Genomic DNA, 22,775 nt, shown 5'->3' with positions numbered 1-22,775 from the left:
AATATTATTCTATAAAACTAAATATTAATTTAATATCTATACATGAAATTTTCACAAATTAATGAATTTCCATGTTTTTCCCAGCTATGTGTGATTACTTTTAATTAGTGCTGTCAAACGATTAATTGCGATTAATTGCATCCAAAATAAATGTTTTTATTTAGATATCTCTGTGTATGGTGTATATTTATTTTGTATATATATATAAATACAAATGCATGTATATTTAAGAAAAAAAATAATTTAATATAATTATATATAATGTAAAATATAAGAAAAAAAAAAAATTTTGGTGCAGTTAATCATGATTAATCGTTTGACAGCACTACTTTTAATAAGTAAATTATTATTGTTAATAATTAAATAGAAAAATAAAGTTATATATATATATATATATATATATATATATATATATATATATATATATATATATATATATATATATATATATATATATGTTTGTGTGTGTGTGTGTGTATGATTTCTGAATAAGGACTTAAACTAAATTTGTTTTATAGATATTGCATTTGCATAGAATTCCTTCTATTAATTCAAGGCCTCGAAAACACTATTTTAAACGTTTTCTGTTACTATTTCTAGGTTTTCTGTAAATGCATAATCCCTGTATGTATTTAAGTTTATATATACTGTGTATAAGCATCATTTGACACAAATAAATACATCACAAACCATATCTGTATCAAAATGTGTTTTGTTTCGTTTTTTACTTTGGTGTACAGTCAACATACAGGAGCAGAATGTCCTTTAACAGTAGAACATTTATAATAACAACAAGAATTGAAATGACAATATCAGTAAAATAGTCGATTTGAATATATTCACACTGGATAACACACTGATAAACACTTGTAAGAAATAGTTCTCCGATGGAATGCTGTTGATCTGACTTCCAGTTGAGTGATTGTCATGTGACTGACACACCGGTTGGTTGTATCCTCACACAATACAGTATGCGTCATCAGTGGAAAACACACACACACACACACATTCTAGGTAAAGTGTTACAAGGGGCTAGGCCACATATTTTTGAGGAAAAAACAAAAGGTAATCCTTTGGATTTCTTTAAATCTGAATTACAGTGCAGAACACAGTAGCCAAGAAAAAGAAAGTGAAGTTACTCTACAATGAAAGTAGTAACTGTACATTTGTCACACCGATGTGGGCTCGACTGTAAAATATTGTCATTTTTTAAGGCAAAATAAACTGTAAAATGTAATAAAACCATCTAATATTATTGGTTTAAACCAATAAAATGTTTCGGATCATAGCTGTAAGTCTAAGCAAGCTATGCACTGAAGTTGCTAATGACATTTAGATACCTGCCTATGTCTATTTTATAAATATTTCTATCTTTAAATACAACACATATGTTTTTACAACACCGAGGTGTCCATTGGATGTGTAATGCGAGAGCTTAAATCTATTTCACCCAAAATAACCTACTGGTTTAAAGAGAACTCAACACTGATTGCGTACAATGCAAAATGCCTTTGAAATCTGTATTAAAACTACAGCTTTACTGTAATTAGCATTTAATCCGCAGTGTATGTATATGTAGCACGTATCCCATGAAATACAGCACAAAGGCACTCATCGAAACAATGAGCATACCTGACATCTACATCGAATGTTTATAGCAACCGACAGCCACGAAAAAGAAAGAAAACAAGGCATTATGCTTCACAATAAATTTCCCCGAAAGGCTCATAATTCTCAACGTGACCTGAGCCGATGTGAACAACCCTGCAGATGAAGAGTTTGCATCTTTTGCATCGCCCAGTTTACAAACGTCACGCGGGGTCCAAACGAAGCCCGAAAGACGACTAAAACATCCCTGACGTACTTCATTGCTTATAACTAATAGATCATTTCAGACCAATAGAAGGTTTGCGATGTTCATTATCAATGTGAGAATCACTGGAGAGGGCTTTTTAGTAACAGCAGAATCTATCTATGAACAAAGGAGCACAAAGGAAAGGCACAACGATTACTACAAAGGAAACAATACTGGGAACGCAGAACATCATACGATCCTTAGTTTCTTTTAAGTTGTGACTAATCACAGATAACAGTTTTCAAGCACTGATTAAAGTCAACATGAAATACCATTTGCTAAGCATTTACTCCCATAATGTAACATATTTCACAGCCAAATGCAGTAAAAACTACAGTGACCCTAAAGGGACATGCTGATGGGAGGAAAAACTGTATTTGAATGCTTTTGCATTCTCTGTGATCAAAGTTTTTGTTTAGTTTTTTGCCCACGAATGCAAAGTTTCTCAGTTTGAACACAATACTTTTCGGAGAGAGCAAAAATGTTTAACGAGAGATTGCAAAGGTTTTGCAAGAAATTGCAACTGTTTTATGAGCGATTGTATATTATTTTATGAGATGTGCAACTGATGTGCGAGAGATCGCAAATGTTTAACGAGATCGCGAATATTTTGCGAGAGATTGCGCATTTTACAAAACATGCCGTATATTGTGCGACGTTGCAATTTTTTGCAAAATATTTTTTTTTTGTGAAATCACAAATTGTTTGCAAGAGATAGGAAATGTCAACTAGAAATCGCTAATATTTTGCAAGAGATTGTGAAATATTGTGCAACATTGCAATTGTTTTACGATAGATCGCAATAGTTTTTTTGACTTTGCAAATGTTTTACAAGATTGAAGATTTTTTTAAAGATATCACAATTTTATTTTTACAAGAGATTGCAAATATTTTCCGAGATGACAAATGCTGTGCAAGAGATTGCAAATATTTTACAAGTTCTTAAATATTTTGCGAAAAATGACAAATATTGTGCAATATCGGAAATGATTTACAAGAACACACATTTTTAACAGAAACTGCAATTGTTTTATTAGAGAAATTACTTTTGTTATGAAAGAGCAAATATTTTCCAAGACAATTTCGTGACCTCGCAAAAGTTAAAAGACTGAAATTGTTTTGCAAGAAATTACAAATTTTTTTTTACAAAAGATTGCAAATATTTTCTGAGATGACAAATATTGTTTGATCGCAAATATTTACACGTTCTAAAATATATTGTGAGAGATGGCAAATATTGCACAATATCGCAAATGATTTACGCCTTTTTTTTCTTAATGAAAGCGCAAATATTTTCTAAGAGATCACAAATGTTTGCAAGAGATCGCAAATTACACAAATTTGTGAGAGGAGGTTTCTTGGTGAAATGCAATACTAGAATATAAAATGTAAATATTATTTTTTTGAATTTTACTAAATATTATTTTTCCTCCCATCTCATATTTTCTTCCATTCCCATGTCTCTGTAAAACAAAAATAATAATGAAATATTTTTACAATGAGTTTTCTATTTAAACATAATTGAAAACGTAATTTATTATTGTTGCATCAATAAGATAAGATCATGAACATGTGTTTAGAAAGTGAACAGGATGAATCTTGATTTCATGTTGACTTTAACGTTCTATAATGGCGTTCCCCTTTTACTATTATATTTTCAGTTACTAAATATTTGCAATTGTACTGGACATACATCTTAAAAAAACCAAAATGAAGGGTCTTTCAATAAATGCAAAATTTACTGTAAGTGTGCAGTATAATATAGACATTTCATTTTGGGAAGGCTGCAAAACCATAATGCTCTTTGCTCAAAGTTTGAAGTTTAGATGTTCTACCCGTTTGCAAAATGTTAAAGTTGTCTGGATTGTGACCAAAATTCAGCCCCATACCAGAGTTTCTGGATGAGATAAAAGCTGAAGCTGAGTTACTGGTGTTGGCAAGAACCCGTTGTTTGAAATCGTTCAGTCGGTGCATCAAGGCTCTACATTCGGTTCAAGACACGCCCTGTTTTAATTTGGTTAAAGTATGAGGTGAACATGACGTCCAGAAAATAGAAGATTCCAGACACAATTTGGCATAAAGTAAAATCCACTGGGTTCATGCTCGATTATCATGAGGTAATCTGGCTTTGGTGACATGGCAAATGATTTGGTTACAAACACCGAACTGCGTCACAATACTAATACCACCGTTTTAAAGCTGAACTATTTTTTTTCTTCTTTTTTTGGGGGGTATGAAAATAAAGGAGCTGGAAGGCTATTGCAAGTCTAATTACTGTAAGAAGATGCCTGGATAGTAAGCTGCATCGAAGCTGAGTTGAGGTCCACATGTCGAGGAACACAGCACAAGCAGAGAGACGATGAGCGTTTCGTTTTGACAGTGTGCCCTGTTATCTGTCTGGTTCAGTATGTCTCTCAGAGGCAGGTTTGCATCTACATCAGCTGGACCAATCCAACGCTTCCTGAAGTGACCAGTGCCAAAATAGTGATTTGCTCTGAGGCAGTTAGTGCTACCAAACCCGTGAAACTCAAGATCAAGAGTTTATGCAAAAAACTTGATTAGAGGTCGAAAAGTCTCTTCCTCACTTGTGTCGCCAGAGTGAAACAGACCACAACTGTATGGCATCAAAAGTAAAAATACCATTCATTTTCTCCACAGAGATTCGAGTCAGTCTCTCTACCCAGTATTTGAACAAATATTCTGCAATAAACTTCAAATATATAGCATGCAAAATTCATTTAAATTTAAAATGCATATGTTTTGAAATGTTAATCTTGTAGCTTGGACTCTCATGGAGTGAATGAATGGAAAAATACTTCTGAAACCAAGGCCACTGCAAAAGCAGGAGTTATACTTGCCTTTCGTTTTACGTTCAGACACTGACCCATAAATGTAGTTCTTGCAAGGACAGATTTTAAGCTTTTTCTACCAGTATTGCAACACTAATAGACTCTATTCTTAGCATACCTGCATGATGTGCAAAGCTAGAAAGGCATATGAACAATAAAGCTATTTCCCTGAACTTAATCTGCAATCAACCCTGTGTAAACTTGCATTCGTTTGTAGACCTGTAGCGCTAAGGTATATACATCTAATTTAAACAGAGTCTCACAAATCCCATCAAGAACATGTCAAAGTCATATTTCACCGTAAAAACAAGAGAAATAAATTGAAATTATATTCTGTATAAAGAGAGAAAAAAAAAACACTTTTTTACAGAATTATTTTCTTAATAATCAATCTTATTTCCCCCATTTTCCATTGAAATAATATTAATATTAGCCCAATTAGGGCTGCAAAGAGGTAGTAAATGTCTGGTATATTTCCAGAAACTTTCTTGAATTTTTGGGAAAGTTTGTGAATTTTAGGAACATTTTCAGAAATGTTCTGGCCCTTTGCAACCCTAGTCATAATGCAAAAAAACCCCATCAGTCTCCATTGTCTTTAAGCAAATATCATTTTTTATATCAGAGCAAAATATGACCTAGACATGTTTTTGTGAGATGAACCCAAAAAGAAATGCAACATTTCACGATAGAACAAGAAAATGCACTGAAATATCTTTCCAGAACATGAATTTTAGAATAGTGTATTTCTGTGGTGTTTTCATGGGTATTTCTAATGACTGATAAAAGTGCAAAGCACACTGTAGCAGGTCAGATCTTCGCACGCTTACTGTAGTGAGTCCAGTGTCTGTGTGGTGAGTGTTGGCTGTGTATTGTTGGCTCTCAGTTAGCAGGTCCAGGATCTGCCAGTGGCATAGTGTGCAGCACCTCGTCCAGCAGCTGCAGCGCCCGGTGTAGGTGCACCTCCACCCAGCAGGGGGTGTGCTTGATGCTCTGCCGGGGGTAGTCAGGACCCCAGCCCTTCACGAAGCTCAGGCGCAGGATGCACAGCCTCCGGAGATCATCCACACCAATCCCTGCTGCTGCCGAGAGGCCTGGAAACAAACACTCCCAAAGTCAGGCTACAAAACCGAAAAGAAAATCGGGTGCGTTTTTGTGATCAAACTTGACTGAAACAGATTTCTACTTAGTGTTGACTTATGTTCTGTTGTAAAGTTGTCAGTTAAATGGTGTTATTTCTATTGCTGTTTTCCCTACCACATATTTTTGTAATCATTGTAATTTGCTACAAATATTTTTTAATCAAGACTTTGTTCTAATCCTGACAAAACACATTGTTGGAGTCTCAAGGTTCCATATTTTGTGGTTATTTTGTGACAGACAAAATATTGTGAGAAATGTATTAATTTGTGACAGGAAAATTCAATGGAGTTTGGGTGCCACCTGGTAATCTCTTTGGTATAATATCTTTGGTATAGCGTCTAAACAAAATCTCAGGGACCTTCATTTTTGTAATATCAACTTCAAATTTGAAACATAATTTATTTGGACATACGGCTTTTAACAGCAATTCAGGCTTCCAAAATATTTTGTAAAATATTTATTTTGTATATATATATATAAAAGAATTGTACAACTTCTCTACAGTATACTTACAAAATGTTTTTACAATTTAAAGCTGCGGTAGGTAACTTTTGACGCTCTAGCGGTTAATAAAAAGAACTACTTCTCTCTGTTTATGTCTATGAAGAATCACAAAGGTACTGGGTTACTCCGCCGCGGTATCCCCGAAGCAATCTAAAATAGTCCGAATATAAACACTTATTATAGGTGCACCCTAGTGATTCAGGACAAGCTAAAAACACGGTTTGGAAAATGGATTCATGGTGTACTCGCTTATTATATACATTTTTCTATATTTTGAACACAAACAAAGTTACGGACCGCAGCTCTGATTGGTTGTTTTTTACCGGGAGCGATGTTTTACTGCAAATGGCAATAGGACACTGGAAGGAGCCAGAGGAGCTTGATTTTTTCACAGATTATCTATCTCATATTCTACTGTCAGGACATAATGACAGGTTTAATAAATATGTAAAAAATATATTTTTACAAAAGTTACCTACTGCAGCTTTAATTTAATTAAAATTTGAACCAATGACTTCTTATGAACGTGATATCGACTAAACCACTGTCAGCAGAGACATTGTGTTTTGTTCATGTTTGAAAAGCTGCTTCCACAGAACACAGACTTGAAGGGTTGCCATGTCCACTTATTATAAGCGGTTTTTAAGCATCTTATGGATTGTTGGTTGGGCTCAGCTTATAAAGTGATCCAGTTTATGGATTAATAAAGTAGGCATATGCAAGTCATTATATTCTGGCATGAGGTGTACTTCCAAGAGAATGCATGTGGATCAATCATGAGTTCATCATGAGTTTGCTCTGTTTGCTCTATTTTCAAGGAATATCTGGCAACACTAATGAGTAAAACATACAACCACACAAAAAAAACACATAATGTGTTTAAATGTGTAATTAAAAACTAGTTGTTTAGTTTGGTTTGGTACACACTGCCTAGAAATTCTCTAAATGCTGCTGTCACCTGTACCGAGAACGCCTTTCATGTACGACTGTTGGCGCAAACTAGAGAAAAGTGATTTTCCCATTTTAAATATGGATATTTTTCTTACAAAAACTCATTGATTCGATACAGGAGGCCTTAAAGGGTTCCTCCACCCCAAAATGAACATTTTGTCATTAATTACTTTACCCGCGTGTCGTCCAAACCCGTGAAAGCTCCATTCGTAAAACCTCCGCGCCACAAGGATGCGCTGTTTCTACGTGTATATAGCTTTGATTTGAAATAAAACAGCGCATCCTTGTGGCGCGGAGGACACAGAAGAACATACACCGCATTCGGTGATATGGAGAGACACAGAGGAGACCTCTGACAAAGGAATTATTGAATAAAGTCATTATTTTTGTTTTCTTCGCTTACAAAAAGGGTCCTCATCGCTTCATATAACCCAGATTGCACGCCTGATGGCAGATGGAGTATTCGACAACGACTTTTCATACCTTTTGTGGTACTTCGCAGTCTATAGGACAGTCTCAAGCCTCCAGGTTTTCATCCAAAATATCTTAAAATAAATTCCAAAGACGAACAGAGCTTTTATGGGTTTGGAATGACATGGGGGGTAAATGATTAATGATAAAATGTTAATTTTAGGGTGGAGTATCCCTTTAATTCACCACCCGGAGCCATGTGAAGCTTGTTATATTATGGAGGATTGTGCTTTATTGGACTTATTTTGGACTGTTGAAAAGAAACAGATTTCCCCTGCCATTATAAAGCTTTGAAGCGCCAGGATAGTTTTAAATGCAACACTCACTGACTGCAGGAGCGATTCCACCAACACTTCCTGGTCCTGGGATATTCCCCGCCACCGCTGCGGCCTGTGCTGCTGCTGCGGCCTGCGCCGTGGCCGCCTGCTGCTGCATCTGTCTGTGACACTGCCTGAGGTCAAACACCTGCAGAAACCAGACAACACACTCACACACACGTCTGCTATCAGCACAGCAATGACATACAGAGACCTCGCTGCTGTGTGCTGAAACAACGGCTGACGAGAAGTCATCTGGACAGGCTTATAAAAAGTCAAGCTCTGGATCATGCAAATCTAATGTGACAGGAAGCAAAAACACATACAGAGCTCTCAAGTGCACAAAGGTATTCACTGGGCATCGAGGCTGGAACCACAGGGGCCATATTAGGAGAACTTTTCCTTGATTTTTAAGATGTATTAATAAAAACAGGATGATTGCACTACCATGCACTAGGAAAACAGACCGAAAAAAAAAAAAAAAAATTAATAAGGAACTAAATTTATTTGATATTTGTTTACATTTTTAAATATTTTATTTTGTTTTTGAGTTTTAAAAAAAATTACTTTATTGTTACATGTAACTTCATTTTATATTTTATCTACACAAAAACAATAATTCAAAAATTTTAATTACTTTTCAAATGGACAAATAAACCTAGACAAGCTGCTTTTTTAAATGCTATTTAGTATATAGGTAACATTTACTGTTATGCTTAAAATAAAAATTCTAACTGACAAATAAATGATTTAAATGCTTGTAGACGCTTAAGTTGCTTTATTTTGTTAGATAAAATTTTTTTTGTGATTTATTTATTTTGTAGTTAACAAGTAATATGGTGATAAAATACAATATAAGGTACAATTAAAAAAATTCAAAGCTCAAAACGTCACCCACAAATCTAGTTTCCAACAAGTCAATTCTATTTGACTGGCACTATTAATATTGCACATAAATAATAAAAACAATATGGTGACCCCTTAAGCGTTTCATCTTTGCCGTCCACATCTTTTACCTTTATGTAGGCCCCTGGGTAGATCTTGTGCACTGCGTCTCCTGGCGCTCGACCCGCTTCTCTGTCCAGGTAATAACTCTGCACAAACACGGCATGATCGCTCATGCAGCGCATCCACACATCGCCCTCGCCACGACACTCCAGCTGCACTCCTTTACCAATGTGCAACCTGCAGACAGAGACACAAGACACTGAAACAGAACTGCCTTTAACTACGTCAGGTGGTACATAACCAAAACCAGATGTGCCTCTGTTGATACGCTTACAGGTCATTTCATCAGCTTGTTAAAGATCCGGCTTATATTCTCACATAATCTGTCTGTTTATTATTGTTCATCACATTGTCAATCTGGCACAGTAAGATGTTTTTCAGACGTGTGTGAAGGCAAACATAAAACCTGTGAAATTCATCTATACACAAATAAACACGTATCACACACATAAAGCCATTTTGTCTGGACTATATAGCTTGATATCTTTAAGCTTTTTGATGATTTTCATCATTGCACAGACAGAGAGACAGACAGACAGACAGATTTTAGTTTTTATTAATGTTTTGCATTAGCTTTTATTTGAGTTTTTTAATGTGATTTTTTGTTTTAATTATGTGATGTGCTTTATTTCAGTTAACGAAATTGATTTTTATTAGTTTAAACATTTAACGAAAATGAAAATTTTAATAGAAATAATTTAAATGACGAAAACTAATAAAAATGACAAGTGCATAAGAATGATTAAAACGTAAATTAAAATAATAAAAAATTATTTAATTTAATTAAAAAATATATTTTAATATAATTTTTTTTATTTGATATATACACACACACATAAATACATACATACATATACATATATTAACATTATGTGTTATTATTATTAAATAAATACTAACTTACTAAATAAATAATAACTTTGAATTAACATCTTTAACATTAACATCACGGTGCAGTGAACTGTAGCCAAAAAATCATGAATTGCAAAAAAAAAATGCAGTCCGTGCCTTTTTTTTTGATGCTAAAATATTTAGTTGATTCTCCACCTTGCTCCAAAAATGTCTTTCTTCGATAGCTTGCAACTGTCTGCATCTCTACCTTTCTTTCTTGTTTGATGCCAATAAAAATTTCATTCCATTCAAGTTGTGACAAAAGAATAAATGTGGAACAAGTCTACTGGCATTTGATCTTTGAAGCTTAATAGCTAAATAAAAAAGGACATTAAAAACATTGTCATATTCACAATGTTGGTTTTACATCTGCATCAAAACAAGACAGAATAAATCCGAAATCTTCAGTATGTGTCTCAGCTCTAATAAGCACACGGAGATATTTAGTGACCCATACCTGGCGCGCTCGCTGGCGTCTGTGCGGTGCACGTTACTGAGCTGACCCAGGCAGAAGCGGTCGCCTCCTGAGGGGTCCACATACCCGTCAATCGTCACCACCGGACAGCTGGACAGCACTTTAAACATCTCCCCCACCTGCACATCCATCTCGAAGTATGAGACGGAGCACCAAAACTCAGGACCTGTGGACGCACTTCTGATCAATTTAATGTGTCCTTGCTGAAAATAAGTATTCACTTTATCTCTTTTGGGGTTTTTTAAATCTCAGACCATTGTGTGTTTTAGTGGAGATTATATAGAGTCTATAAACCTGGATGGTTGGAGACTGGAGGAGGGAAAGACGCTGAACTGTGATGTTGAGACCCTGACAGAGACAGAAATAATAAAGGATTCATTCAGTTCTAGTAGGAATAATGGTATATTTGTTTGTAGCAATGTTTCAGGCGAGCGTACAGAAGTGTGCGTGATGGAGAGGAGGCTGGTGGCCGCGTCCGTTTTGCTGGGGTCCTACAGGAGTGTAGGAGGCTGTGCTGCTGCCTGTCCAGGTTGCTGCTGCAGCAATTGAAAGATTAGAAAGGTTTGTATATGAACACATAACACCTAAACAGACATGACACCACAAGTTTCCAGCGACAAGTGTTTTTATGGTTTACACTGAAAGAGAAAGTGCGTGCCAAAACCACGGCCAGTATACGAGAGATTTCACTGTGGGCGGGGCTACAGAAACACAAACCAAGATCTTATTATGAACTAATACTGATATCAGGTTTCATTCATTGAAATAAAGCTGAAATTAAATCATAAAATGTTAGGTGTAAAACACAGATTACTAACACTACAAAAAAAGTAAAGCTAAAGAAAAATATTTAAAAAGTAATAATAATAAAAATAAGTCAAAAGCCCATCACAAAAAAAAAAAAAAAAAAGTAAAATAAAACTGAAAATGTTAAAATAAATAAAGGTTATAAAGAATATAAATTACTTTATTAATACATTAAAAATATTAAAACAATAATCGACAGAAAAGGTTTATTTATTAAATAATATAACAGTATAAAAATTATACTTAACTTACTATTACAGGGTATCTGCAGGATTTTAAAAATCTAATTTCAGACTTATATATAAATATATCTTAATTATTTCGTTTTTTATAATGCTTTAGCATTTGCTACAGTGCATATGGCTGGATTTTCACATTGGTCTGAACAAAAACAGCAGACGGGCTTAATGAAAATGCTAATTTAGGATGCACTTCATATTAAGATGTCCTTGTAACAGAATAATTATACATTTAATTACGGAGTAATATTCCTTAACTACATGTACTTACTATATGGTTAGAGTAAGGATTAGGGTTTGGCTTAGGGTTACTTGCAAGTACATTTACATTTATTAATTTAGCAGACGCTTTTATCCAAAGTGACTTACAATTAGGGAATACATCAAGCTATTCATCTTAAACAGACGCAGGAAGTGCTCTAATACCAAGTTTCAAACATTGTTCAAATAAGTACAAGCTAGACACGGAAAGATTAAAGAAAAGAGAAATAAACTGTTTTTGTTGTTCATTGTTTTTAGGATGAAGTCAAATAGTGTAATTATGCATAATTGATTGTTATTATTACCTCAATCAGAAAATGATGTACATGTTATCATGGCATTTCTAACAAATTAACGCAAACGTATTTTTATCAGTAAATAACTGTATCAGTAGTCTCGCTGTGATTGGTTGGGACGTGGTGTGATACTCACTGTGAAAGGAGCCTTGCGTCTGGGAGTGTTTCGAGCTGTTGTAGCCGTTCTGATTGGGTGGAGGCTGGGGTGGGACGGGGGTCTGTGGGGGTCCATGTGTGGGGGTGGAGGGGGGAGGTGTAGGGGTCATGACTTGACCCTGAGGAGACGCAATCTGAAGCAAGCCTTCACCGTGACCTCCTTGCATCGGCATCATAGAGCCTGAAGATGAAAGACACGAGAGTTTGGAAGATGACACTGTGCTGACCACAACCGCTGTGGTCCTGTGTGTCCAGGGGGCAGCTCTTACCGGCGGGGGAGAGGGGCATGTTGGAGTAAAGGGTGACCGCTGGGGGCGCGCGGCTGGGCTCTGAAGGCAGCTGTAGAGGAGGAAGGGGCTGGCCGTAGTGGTCCGGAGGAGGGAGTTTCATCGCCCCCTGGTGGTCCTGCTGAGGAGGCATGCCTGGGGGGACGTCCATCTGGATGCAGTCGTGGCTGTACTCTTCCTTTATTAGTCTGCCAATGGGACCTACATACCAGCCAGAGGACAACTCGAATCAGTTACTGAGTCAGTTCATAAAAATAAATAAATCGCTGATTCATTTGGGACTTCATTTGAGTAACTGAATCTTTTTTTAACCTGTGTGAAATGGCAAGAAAAACACAATTTTTTTTTGTAGAAAAACACAAAATAACACTGTTTATCGTCATGTTTAATATTAAATAATTTTGCAACTTTATCTGTTCATTATTAATATTTCAATAAATGTGTATTAAAAAAAAGACATATATATATATATATATATATATATATATATATATATATATATATATATATATATAATTATATTATTTATCAATCGAATGTAATAATAAATATTAATATTAATAATAATAATAAATATTTCTTACCCTGTGTAAGTGTAAGAATACTGATAAACTACTGTCGTTTGATTTGTATTTGTATTTATTATTTAATATAATTTTTTAAATTATGTCTGAATTTTATTATGTCTGTATAGATCTTATATTAAGTTTTAGTTTTATTTCATTTTAGTTATTTTAATACTTCAACAAACTAAATGGAAATTAAATATATATAGAATTTCCAAATGTGTATGGATATGTATGTGCATGTGGTATGTTTTTTGGGGGGATTTTTCGGGGATTAGTGTTATGTTAGAATCATTATTATACTCTTATACCTTTTGTTCTTTAATATTTTTCTTTTTGCATTTAAATGTTACGTTTTGAAATTCTGTTATATGCATTTGTCATGTAAACTTAAATAGACTACCTATACAAGTAGTTATGTCTCTGTATTATTTTGTCCAGTTATTGACGTAATGCGCGTCATTTACAACATGCGCGACCAGATGTTCGAATAGTTCGAATATTCGTGTTTTTTTTAGAGGGAATATTCAAACGTGATTTTTGAGCAATTTTGACAGCCCTAGTGTGTGTTTATATACAGATTTAAAATCATAACAAGATATAGTTTAGTAGTTATGATACTGTTTTTGAAATCAAATCTTTGCATAGCTATGACAGAAAACACCGGCATCTAACAATGCCCTGAAAAAAAAAAAAAAAAAAAAAAACGGTTCATCTTAAAAAATAAAGCATATATACATATAAAACAGTTATAGAAGTAGCATTTCTCCTATTCTGTGTCTCCTGAAACATTGGTTTCTCATATTTTAAAGCAATCAGTGCATTTAGGGAAAGAAATCAATTAAATCTGTGCGTGTGTGTGTGTGTGTGTGTGTGTGTGTGTGTGTGTAAAAATTCAGATGTAACCCTTTTGCATTCGTTAAAATTTTTCTCAGTAACTGTAACTGATTAGTACTACATTTATTTTATAATTAAATTATGAAATTCCTTTATATGTAATGAGTTACTCCCCGACACTGATTATTGCATAACTTACCCGTGTTTTGAAGACTGAGACCAACTTGAGATGAGAGGGAAAAAAGAGAGAAACACTTATTAGAGCCTGTTTTCCTGCACGGATGGCACTGAACAGCATGAGACTCAGTGATGTGTGTGTGAGGACAGACTCACCGATGCCGGGTGACACCACTCTCTCATAATGGTAAGGGTTCACACACACATTATCGTACTTGAGGTCAAATGCGTACTGGCAGAATTTCACATGCTTCAGCTCGTTCTTGTGAAGGTCAGGCCAGCGCCACAACCGCGCGTAGATTACATGAGGAAAACCTTTACGACCGGCAACCTACCAAAAGAAAACATGAGGGAAAAAGAAACGGAAGAGTTAATGAGGATTAAAATACTAAATAATCTGTTAAGTACTGCACAATCATTATGTAGATATTAACCAGTTTTAGTCATTTTATGTGTTTTCTGACAGTAATTCTACCTAGCATATAAAATTTGTTATTATTCAATTTTAATGTATTATGCATTATATTAATACATGTATATATTTATATTAATGAATTTCAGTTTTTTATTTTTCCATCTGATATTTATATTTTATTTAATTTCAGCCTTATTTCAATAACTTGAAAAGCTTTTAGCTTTAGTTAATAATAATATTGCATTTAATGTATTATGATATATTAGTGCTGTCAAATGATTAATTGCGATTAATCGCATAAAAAAATAAAAGATTTGTTTACACAATATATCATTGTGTGCTGTTTATTTATTATGTATATATAAATACATAAATAAATATGTATTTTCGAAAAATACTTGCATGTATATATTTATATAATTTATATTATATATATAAATATATTTAAAATATAAAAAAAAATCTTAAGTATATACAAATGCATGTGTTTGCATTTATAACATACATAATGTAATAAATTAATAAGGTGCATAATCCAAAATGACTTTTATTTTGGATGCGATTAATCGCGATTAATCGTTTGACAGCACTACTTTTATACATATTATTATATTTAAACTGTTCGAAATACATTTGATTTTAAAAACATTTTTAAAAACAAAATTTAATATTTTTATATAATGTCATTCTTTTTAGCTGACTATCGATTCCTCACACTCTTCAGCAAAGGAACTGTTAAACATATTTCTTTTGGCCTGCATGTCTATTATTGAAAGATGGGAACCGAGATCAGGAACTGAACAAACTCATGTCGCCCATATGAGTGAAGTGGCTCATATGACAAGTCAAACTTCTGCTAAAGACACGCCAAAATGTTTGAACACAGCACGTATGTGACAGGAACGCAGCAGTATGACAAAAGAGCGTCACATGATCCTGAAAGCACATTGAGCATAAGGTCATGTGTTGAGTTTTGAGCGCGTATCACAGCTGCAGGAGGACGTGTGTGATATGATAATCCTCTGTAGATTAACACTAGAGGCATGACACTACAGTTGTGCGCTAGCAGCGTGATACGAGAGAGAGAGCTGAGCAGAGGGATAAATCCAGCTGTCAGTGCCATTTCGGCAGACGCACTGAAACACAGACACAAATGTGATGGGGCTGCAAACCAAAAGGGCCAGGGTTCACACCCCAGAGCAGACAATAGAGTCTCCTTGGTCACTAAAGCCTACTTACACCAGGCGCACATCTCCATTACATTACACATTCAAATTATACATTACCTTAGATGCAAATGCAAATGTTATTTATTTTTAGAATTAACATAAAAGTTTATACAGCCAACTTTATAAAACCTACATATTGAAACCCATCTGACAAACACCAGTGAACATGTTCTGATGAATAATACTAGTTGTTGGCCGATATATCGGCCGATATTTGGCTATTTTCAAATATCGGCATCTACATTTTACTGTTTGGCCGATGTGTTCTAAATGGGACTTTTATTTTGACAGCGCTGAGAGCTGAGAACAGTTCAGTCTAATACGGATAGAAGTCTGTCTAATAATCAGATACAACGGTTAAACAAAGAAATTAATATATACAGAAACTATTTTAACGTTTGTTTTTATATTAGGCCTATTAGTAATAGAAAGGCAGGCATTATAATACTTTCTCGTTTGCCGTCAGCATTAAGCAAATATGAATTTATATAATTTAAACAAATATTTGAATGCTTAATGAAAATTTTTGAGATTTGAGATTTACGACAGCCACTAGTGATAAAGAAGCACAGTGTAATATAAGCAATATAGCAGGTCCCACTTTTTTTTTTTTATATAGGTGTCTTTAAATACTAGCATGTACTATAAATAATTATATTTTATATATAATGTTAGGCACACTGTATTTATTGGGTTCATGTTTAATTGCAAAACACTTTTTAAATTGACATGAAATGCAAGAACATAGTGGTTAAGGACACTTAATATAAAGTGGGGCCTAGTAGTATAATACAATCATATAGTATTATTTTAAGTAAATATATTAATGTAATGTTTTCAGACCATTTTTGCATGTTAATTGCATTTAAATAAAAACATTTTAATGTTAAAATTTATATTAAATGCATGGCTGACCTTTAGAGTGCTTTCTGATACAATTAAGATTTCATAATAACTTCTGTTGTCTTTGAAATATGGTTAAAATGTGCTGCTGAATGCAAACATTTATGATCAACTAAAACAATACTGAATGTAATTTCTATTGAGTCTTGTAGGCCATGTATTTAAATATATTTTTAACTGCACATTGTTATGATGAAGTTGCAATTTAACATCACATTAACATTGAATATGGATATTTGTGCATTTAATGTTAATATATTAACAATAAATGAAATGTTGAATAACACACTACAGTTAAAATTATAATCATGTACTTTGCATGTGCTTTAGCATGTTAGTCAATACAATAAAATAAATGCATTTCACTAACGCACGATAAAACATTATTAAAACATAATGATTTAAACGTACTTGAAAGTCAAAATGTTAATTTGCCATGGAGTTCATAGTTTCAAACATTTGAAGTACACTAAAAGTGCACATTATTTTCAATCAAGTAAACAAAAATAAATAAAATACATTTACAAAATATCTATAAATTATCATTTTAAAATCCTATATCAAGTAATAGTTCATTACTATAGATTACATCATAATGATTCACACTTGGTGCAATAATAATCTTTGTGATCAGAATATTGATGAAAAACAGATCAGAGGTATGTGTGTGTATCATAAAGCTATTTTACAATAGTATCTTAAGGTCTCTTTTTTCCCATGCTCTCTCTGTCTATGATAAGGTTAATAAAGGTGACACATTATGTCTTGACTCAGTATTTCAATTTTACTGCACCAGATCCTCTGTCACAGCACATTAATTTTTTTTTTCCTTGTGTTGCCTGGATATCATCACATCTTGTGTGTAAAGAATAGCATGGACTATCTACCAGCAGCCCTTCTACACAGAGGAAAAAATAGACGGCCTTAACTTAACCCGGCCCCTTTCCTGTGTTTTAGACAAAACAACCTTCCCAGTCTGTCCTCCACCCCTCCCTCTAAATCTGCCCGTACTAAAGGGTGGGGAAACTGCACACACATCGTCCTTCTCCATATAAACCACCACTTTTACTTTGAGGTTGTTGAGGTTTACAGTCGAAGGCCTTGAGATGAATGTCTCTCTTTGTAGCAGCTGTCAATCATCTAGTATCCATGCAGACCGATGCTAGAGGCAGGAAGCTATTAGGATTGGCTGAAGCTGCGTCGCATCCGTCTCCATATGAAAGCTGTATGTTCAGATGTGGGTGGTGTGGATGCGATGAGCGCTGGGCCTCAAAGCTACACCCTAACACTACGTTTATTCAACGGACAATGCCTTGATTATTTACTTTGGCTGCCATTATTTATCCCAGGATTCACAAATAGATTACGGGAAACACAATTGTGTGAACAGTGTTGGAAAACACACTTTCCAAAGTTATTGTAGACTGGGGAAAGAGAGTTTATACAGTGGTTGACCGTTACGAGTTTTAAAGGCCAATGCCAAAGCTGATATCTATAAAGCGGGAGAGACGGTGAATCTTTTTTTTCTCTCTCTCTCTCTGGGGTGTTTTTCTGTGGTATGGATTTAAATATGGTAAAACGTGTTTACTATATTTCGGTTGCTTATGACTTGTATTTGCAATCAATACAAGTTCTATGTGTGGTTTTATTAAAATTTTAGGGTCTGTGAGATTTTTTTATTATTATGCATATACAGTGATGCATTAATTTAATCAAAGGAAACAGTAAAGATGTTCCAGTAAATCTTCCTGTGGCTCAAGTGGTAGAGAATTGCATTAAAAGCGCAAGGTTGTTGGTTCGATTCCCAGGGAACACATGTTAGGTAAGAAATATTAGACTGAATGCACTGCCAAATGCATAAATTTAATTTAAAGACATTTATAATGTAATGTTAATAATCATGTTACTTGAGCAGTAAATTAGAATTAATATTATTAGAATGATTTCTGTAGGATCATGTGACACTGAAGACTGGAGGAATGATGCTGAAAATACAGTGCTGCATACAAAAAAAAACAAATACACTTTTAATTATATATGCAAATAGAAAATTGTTATTTTAACTGGTAATAATATTTCACAATATTGGTGTCTTTGCTGAACTTATGATCAAATAAATGCAGCATAGGTGAGAGACTTCTTTCAAAAAAAATGTCCAACACCGAACTTGGGAGGACGAGTGTACAGTAAATATAATGCAATTTATTGATCCTAAACTAGATCTGAATTTTATTATTTTACACAATATTTACTCAGAAAAGAGGATCGATCTGCCGTAGTTTGCATGAACAAAATGTTATTTATTCATTTATTCATGTTTCATTTGTAACCGCTGTCACAGATGATGACCGAAGCATTGCTACCTCAATAAAATACTGGATTTCTTATTTTTAAACCATTTGAGTATTTTTTTTTTATTTTAATGCTTCATTTACTCTTTTACAGCTTTATTTACACTACTACCATTTTTTAAGTATACATTGTTTATTGACAGCACTAAACAGCCAATAACTACCAAATAATCGATCTAGCCAAACTAGCCTATTGCTAGTTTTTTTGTGACAAAGACACATCCTCTTTAATACCCTTTAAACACCTTTACCGCTGTGTCATGTCCGATCAAACCTTCACATTGACAGAATGACAGCCTAAGACAGCAGTTCAATGCCTGTCTGAAAAAGCCATCTAACACGGAGTAAAGCAGACGAGAAAACCTGCCAAATGAAGACATGACTCATCCATTCAGTCCATTCAGCCTTAACATTCCTTGAATTCACTGCATTAAAGCCAATGTTAATAGTTGAACGTGAGTTACTGTAAGCGTGGTTCACCTGCAGGCGTCCGTCCAGCGTCCTCTGGATGGTCACACACTTGCTGGGATGGACTCCGTTGGTGGTGATGGCGGTGATGAGGGAGTCCAGCTCGTCCTTCTTCTCCTTCAGTTTCTTGACCAGGCTCTCGATGGCACGCTTGGCGAAGCCCTCGTTTTCGCCGCCCTGCCTGTGGCACATGAGGCTGTGCACGATACTGAGGCAGGCGTCATTACTGTTGGGAGGGTTCACGGACATCCTCCTGCTCTGACAGATGGGACAACAGAACAGCAGCATCAACACATGACTCTTACACGCTGCATCTAGTGTGCCAACACACTGTCAGTGCCGTAGTAATGCTTCATGGACATCAGTGGAAGAATCGCTCAATATTTCAAAGCTATGATTTTACTCAGTTGCATAAAATAGTTTACCCAAAAATGAAAACTCAATTAATTAATGACAGAATTTTAATTTTGGGGTTAACGGTCCATATAACTGTGCGTGTGTTTTTAATTCCTTTTCCTAAATGCGCTGTCATGTCGCTTACATTTTGTATAAAAATGTCAGTCTTCTGGCAGTTTGATCAAATAATGAGTCTACAAAAAAAGATAAATTGTCACAGTGGAAATGGAAGTTAAGTGCATTGGATTATGGGATACAGTATTCCATACAGTGTGTTTTTCATAATACTGCACATGGTCTGCTCCATGTATACAAAAACTGCATATTTGCACAGCATGCATACAAGATACTGCGTAAATAGTAAGAGTAGTAAATTAGTATGCAATTCCACATATTCCAAATGTTTAAAAAAGCCAAAAAGCATTAGCATTTAGTGTAAGGAGCCATGGGAAACTCATACTTCTAAGTCGGGCCTTTGTTATTATAAATTTGCATTTAAGATTTAGCCCAAACAAAACTAAGCGATTGTGAACAGAGGGCCCCAAAGCACATCTGAATACACATTGATAAATTCAGCATGTAAAAACAAAGTAACTTGCATTATTCCCTGCAGAATTACTATCCTCTGACTGATCTCTATAGGTTACAGACAGGCCTATGATATCTATGTTACAGATCAGTGTTTCCACAGTGTTCCCCTTGCAACATCACAACACGGCAACTCATGTTTTATCAAGAAAGTTGATAAATATGACTCGTAAATATGACTTTGCTTGGTCAGAACAGAGCACATACTGCCAGTTGTCCATGCACAATAAACTAAAATAGGAAAAATAAAAGTGATTTAATATTAAAAAAAAATAATAATTAACTGCATGCTGCAAGTGAGAGAGGTGGTTTATACAGCAGTGATGAACTTCAATTTGTATTCTCTGTACATAAGCAGCAGAACTTCATGTTTCGGTGATGAAAACCCCTGTGATCTTTGCATGAGATGTTGCAAGTGCAAAAGTGCGAGATTTCTAGAGTGCAGTGGTAATTGAGAGATGGTGGAGCGCTGACGGATCCTGACACTTCAGATCTCTGAGCATCATTATCTCTAATCTGGGGGGAGCTTCTCTGAGACCCTTATTATCAGACGACTCTGCTCTCCGTGTCTGCACAAGTGGCCCTTGAGGCAGAGCACCAGAGGAACAACTTTACATTAAAACGGTCACAGAATATATAATGCTATCAGATGAAGGGATTTCATACGCTCTAAATATTTGAGAAAGCGGTTTCTTTTTAGTTTCTTCTGACAGAAACACGCATGCATTATTCCTTTCTTCTTATCTGGGTGTATTACTCTGTTATTTCATCATATACAGTGTACTTGACTAAAGCATGGCGGCCTGATTCTAAAGGACATTTGGATCCGAACACAGCTTTAGAGGCCACATAATGATTTATGGTAACATTTTAAGACGCAGACTTTCTTCAACAGATTTAACATTGTATACACTGAATGAAATAATCATAACATTAGGCCTAATTCAATAGTAAGCCCTAATGTTTAGACTACACTTCATCCAACACATTCCCAGTGCACTATAGGATAATATTACAGCTCATGAAATGTCATGCAAAGTTAAAGCCAAACTGTTGACTGCTCTGCAGGCAAACAAACGCAGCGGTCACGTGACGTCATCGAGTCCGCGTTCTAAACGTTCTAAACGTTCTAAACGTTTCACGCGCTCCCGCTGGGCTGGAGCTAAAGGTGACACATGCAAACCAACTAACTAGTCGGGTCAATAAAATCAAGGCGAACTGTTGAATGAACGAACTGCTCGCGGACTTGTTGTGAGAGGCTGGACGTGTCAGCGTCTCGAGACAGCATTCAAACGCTAGACAGTTACTAAATAGGCTATTTTAAAGCTCAGACAAGGGCAAAGATGAGTTATTAAGACACGGCCAGACGCAATATGCCTTCTAACTAACGAAATGCATCACAGAATCCGCACAGTTTCTGATACGGTCTCCAACGGTGCAACGTGCCCTTAAAAATGAATAACACAGATGCACAAAAATGTTAAAATACTCACACATCGGTCGTATTGTTGGAGGATAGCGAAAAGCTGTCTTCTGGACGAGGACGGAGAGGTAGTAAATCGTGTACCCTTCCCCCTCCAACATCTAATTTGAATGTATCGGAGTCGATAGCGGTCTATCAGGCTCGCTGTCTCCGCATCCTGGCCGCTCGCTACAATAACAAAAGCGGGTAGACATTGTGCGAGTGGAGTCCGCACGGCTCCAGCCAATAGCAGGGCGAGTCTCAAAAGGAAGGCTGCGCTCGGCCAATCAGAACGCGGCTCTCATGGCTGGGCTCCAGGGCCGAGGTCTGTCTGGGTCGCGTCTGGATTGACATATCGGCGCGACTGTGTTTTTAAGGTGGCGCCGCTGAGATTGCTCCGCCCCTTATCGGCTCTCCCCGCCCCATTCATCCCTTGTCAGTTTTCATCGACGATTGAAATCTACAACACAGGTTTATTAACACAGGTTAATAAGAAAAAAAATAATTTTAGTTGAAAGAAATAGCCCACATTACTCAAAATGAGGTTTGTTAGGCAATTTATTCCATTAAGATGGTTTAAATGCTATTGACTTTGAAGTTTCTAATACTATTTTTAAAATTAACTGAATTTAGAATTATATTAAGTTTAATAACAAAATTGGTGGTATTAAATTTATTTTCAGATGTAACTTTGATATTAATTAAATGTCGATGGGCAAAAAATACACCTAGTTATATACAATTTAATCTTGAGCTTTGTCGATTTCTTAAATCACTGGAGGATGCAAAAAAAAAAAAAAAAAATAAAAATAAAAACTGTTGCAAGGTCTTCAAATTCTATCCATTTTAAGAATTGTTGTATTTATTTTGTAGATA

General features: G+C 35.2%; 1 protein-coding gene across 3 annotated transcripts; it reads right to left on the bottom strand.

The window, feature by feature from the left end:
• Positions 1–694: 694 nt before the first annotated feature.
• On the bottom strand, positions 695–22,232 carry LOC127979320 (mothers against decapentaplegic homolog 4). 3 transcript variants are annotated; one of them, XM_052584682.1, is made up of 12 exons: positions 21,931–22,232; positions 19,466–19,711; positions 14,244–14,418; positions 14,110–14,133; positions 12,490–12,708; positions 12,201–12,401; positions 10,899–10,997; positions 10,756–10,809; positions 10,444–10,627; positions 9,104–9,272; positions 8,097–8,235; positions 695–5,795 (listed from the first exon to the last, which is right to left on the bottom strand). In XM_052584682.1, exons 2-12 carry the CDS (start codon positions 19,700–19,702, stop codon positions 5,584–5,586), a joined length of 1,713 nt encoding a protein of 570 aa, XP_052440642.1. In that variant the 5' UTR covers positions 19,703–19,711; positions 21,931–22,232; the 3' UTR covers positions 695–5,583. The 3 variants fall into 3 exon arrangements, with proteins under 3 accessions (XP_052440642.1, XP_052440645.1, XP_052440644.1); XM_052584685.1 differs by having other exon boundaries at positions 10,899–10,994; XM_052584684.1 differs by having other exon boundaries at positions 19,466–19,706.
• Positions 22,233–22,775: the final 543 nt, after the last annotated feature.

This window comes from Carassius gibelio, chromosome B19 (genome assembly GCF_023724105.1).
Source record: "Carassius gibelio isolate Cgi1373 ecotype wild population from Czech Republic chromosome B19, carGib1.2-hapl.c, whole genome shotgun sequence".
Lineage (NCBI taxonomy): Eukaryota > Metazoa > Chordata > Actinopteri > Cypriniformes > Cyprinidae > Carassius > Carassius gibelio.
Note: the sequence above shows the minus strand (reverse complement) of the source record. Positions and strands in the feature narration are given on the sequence as shown.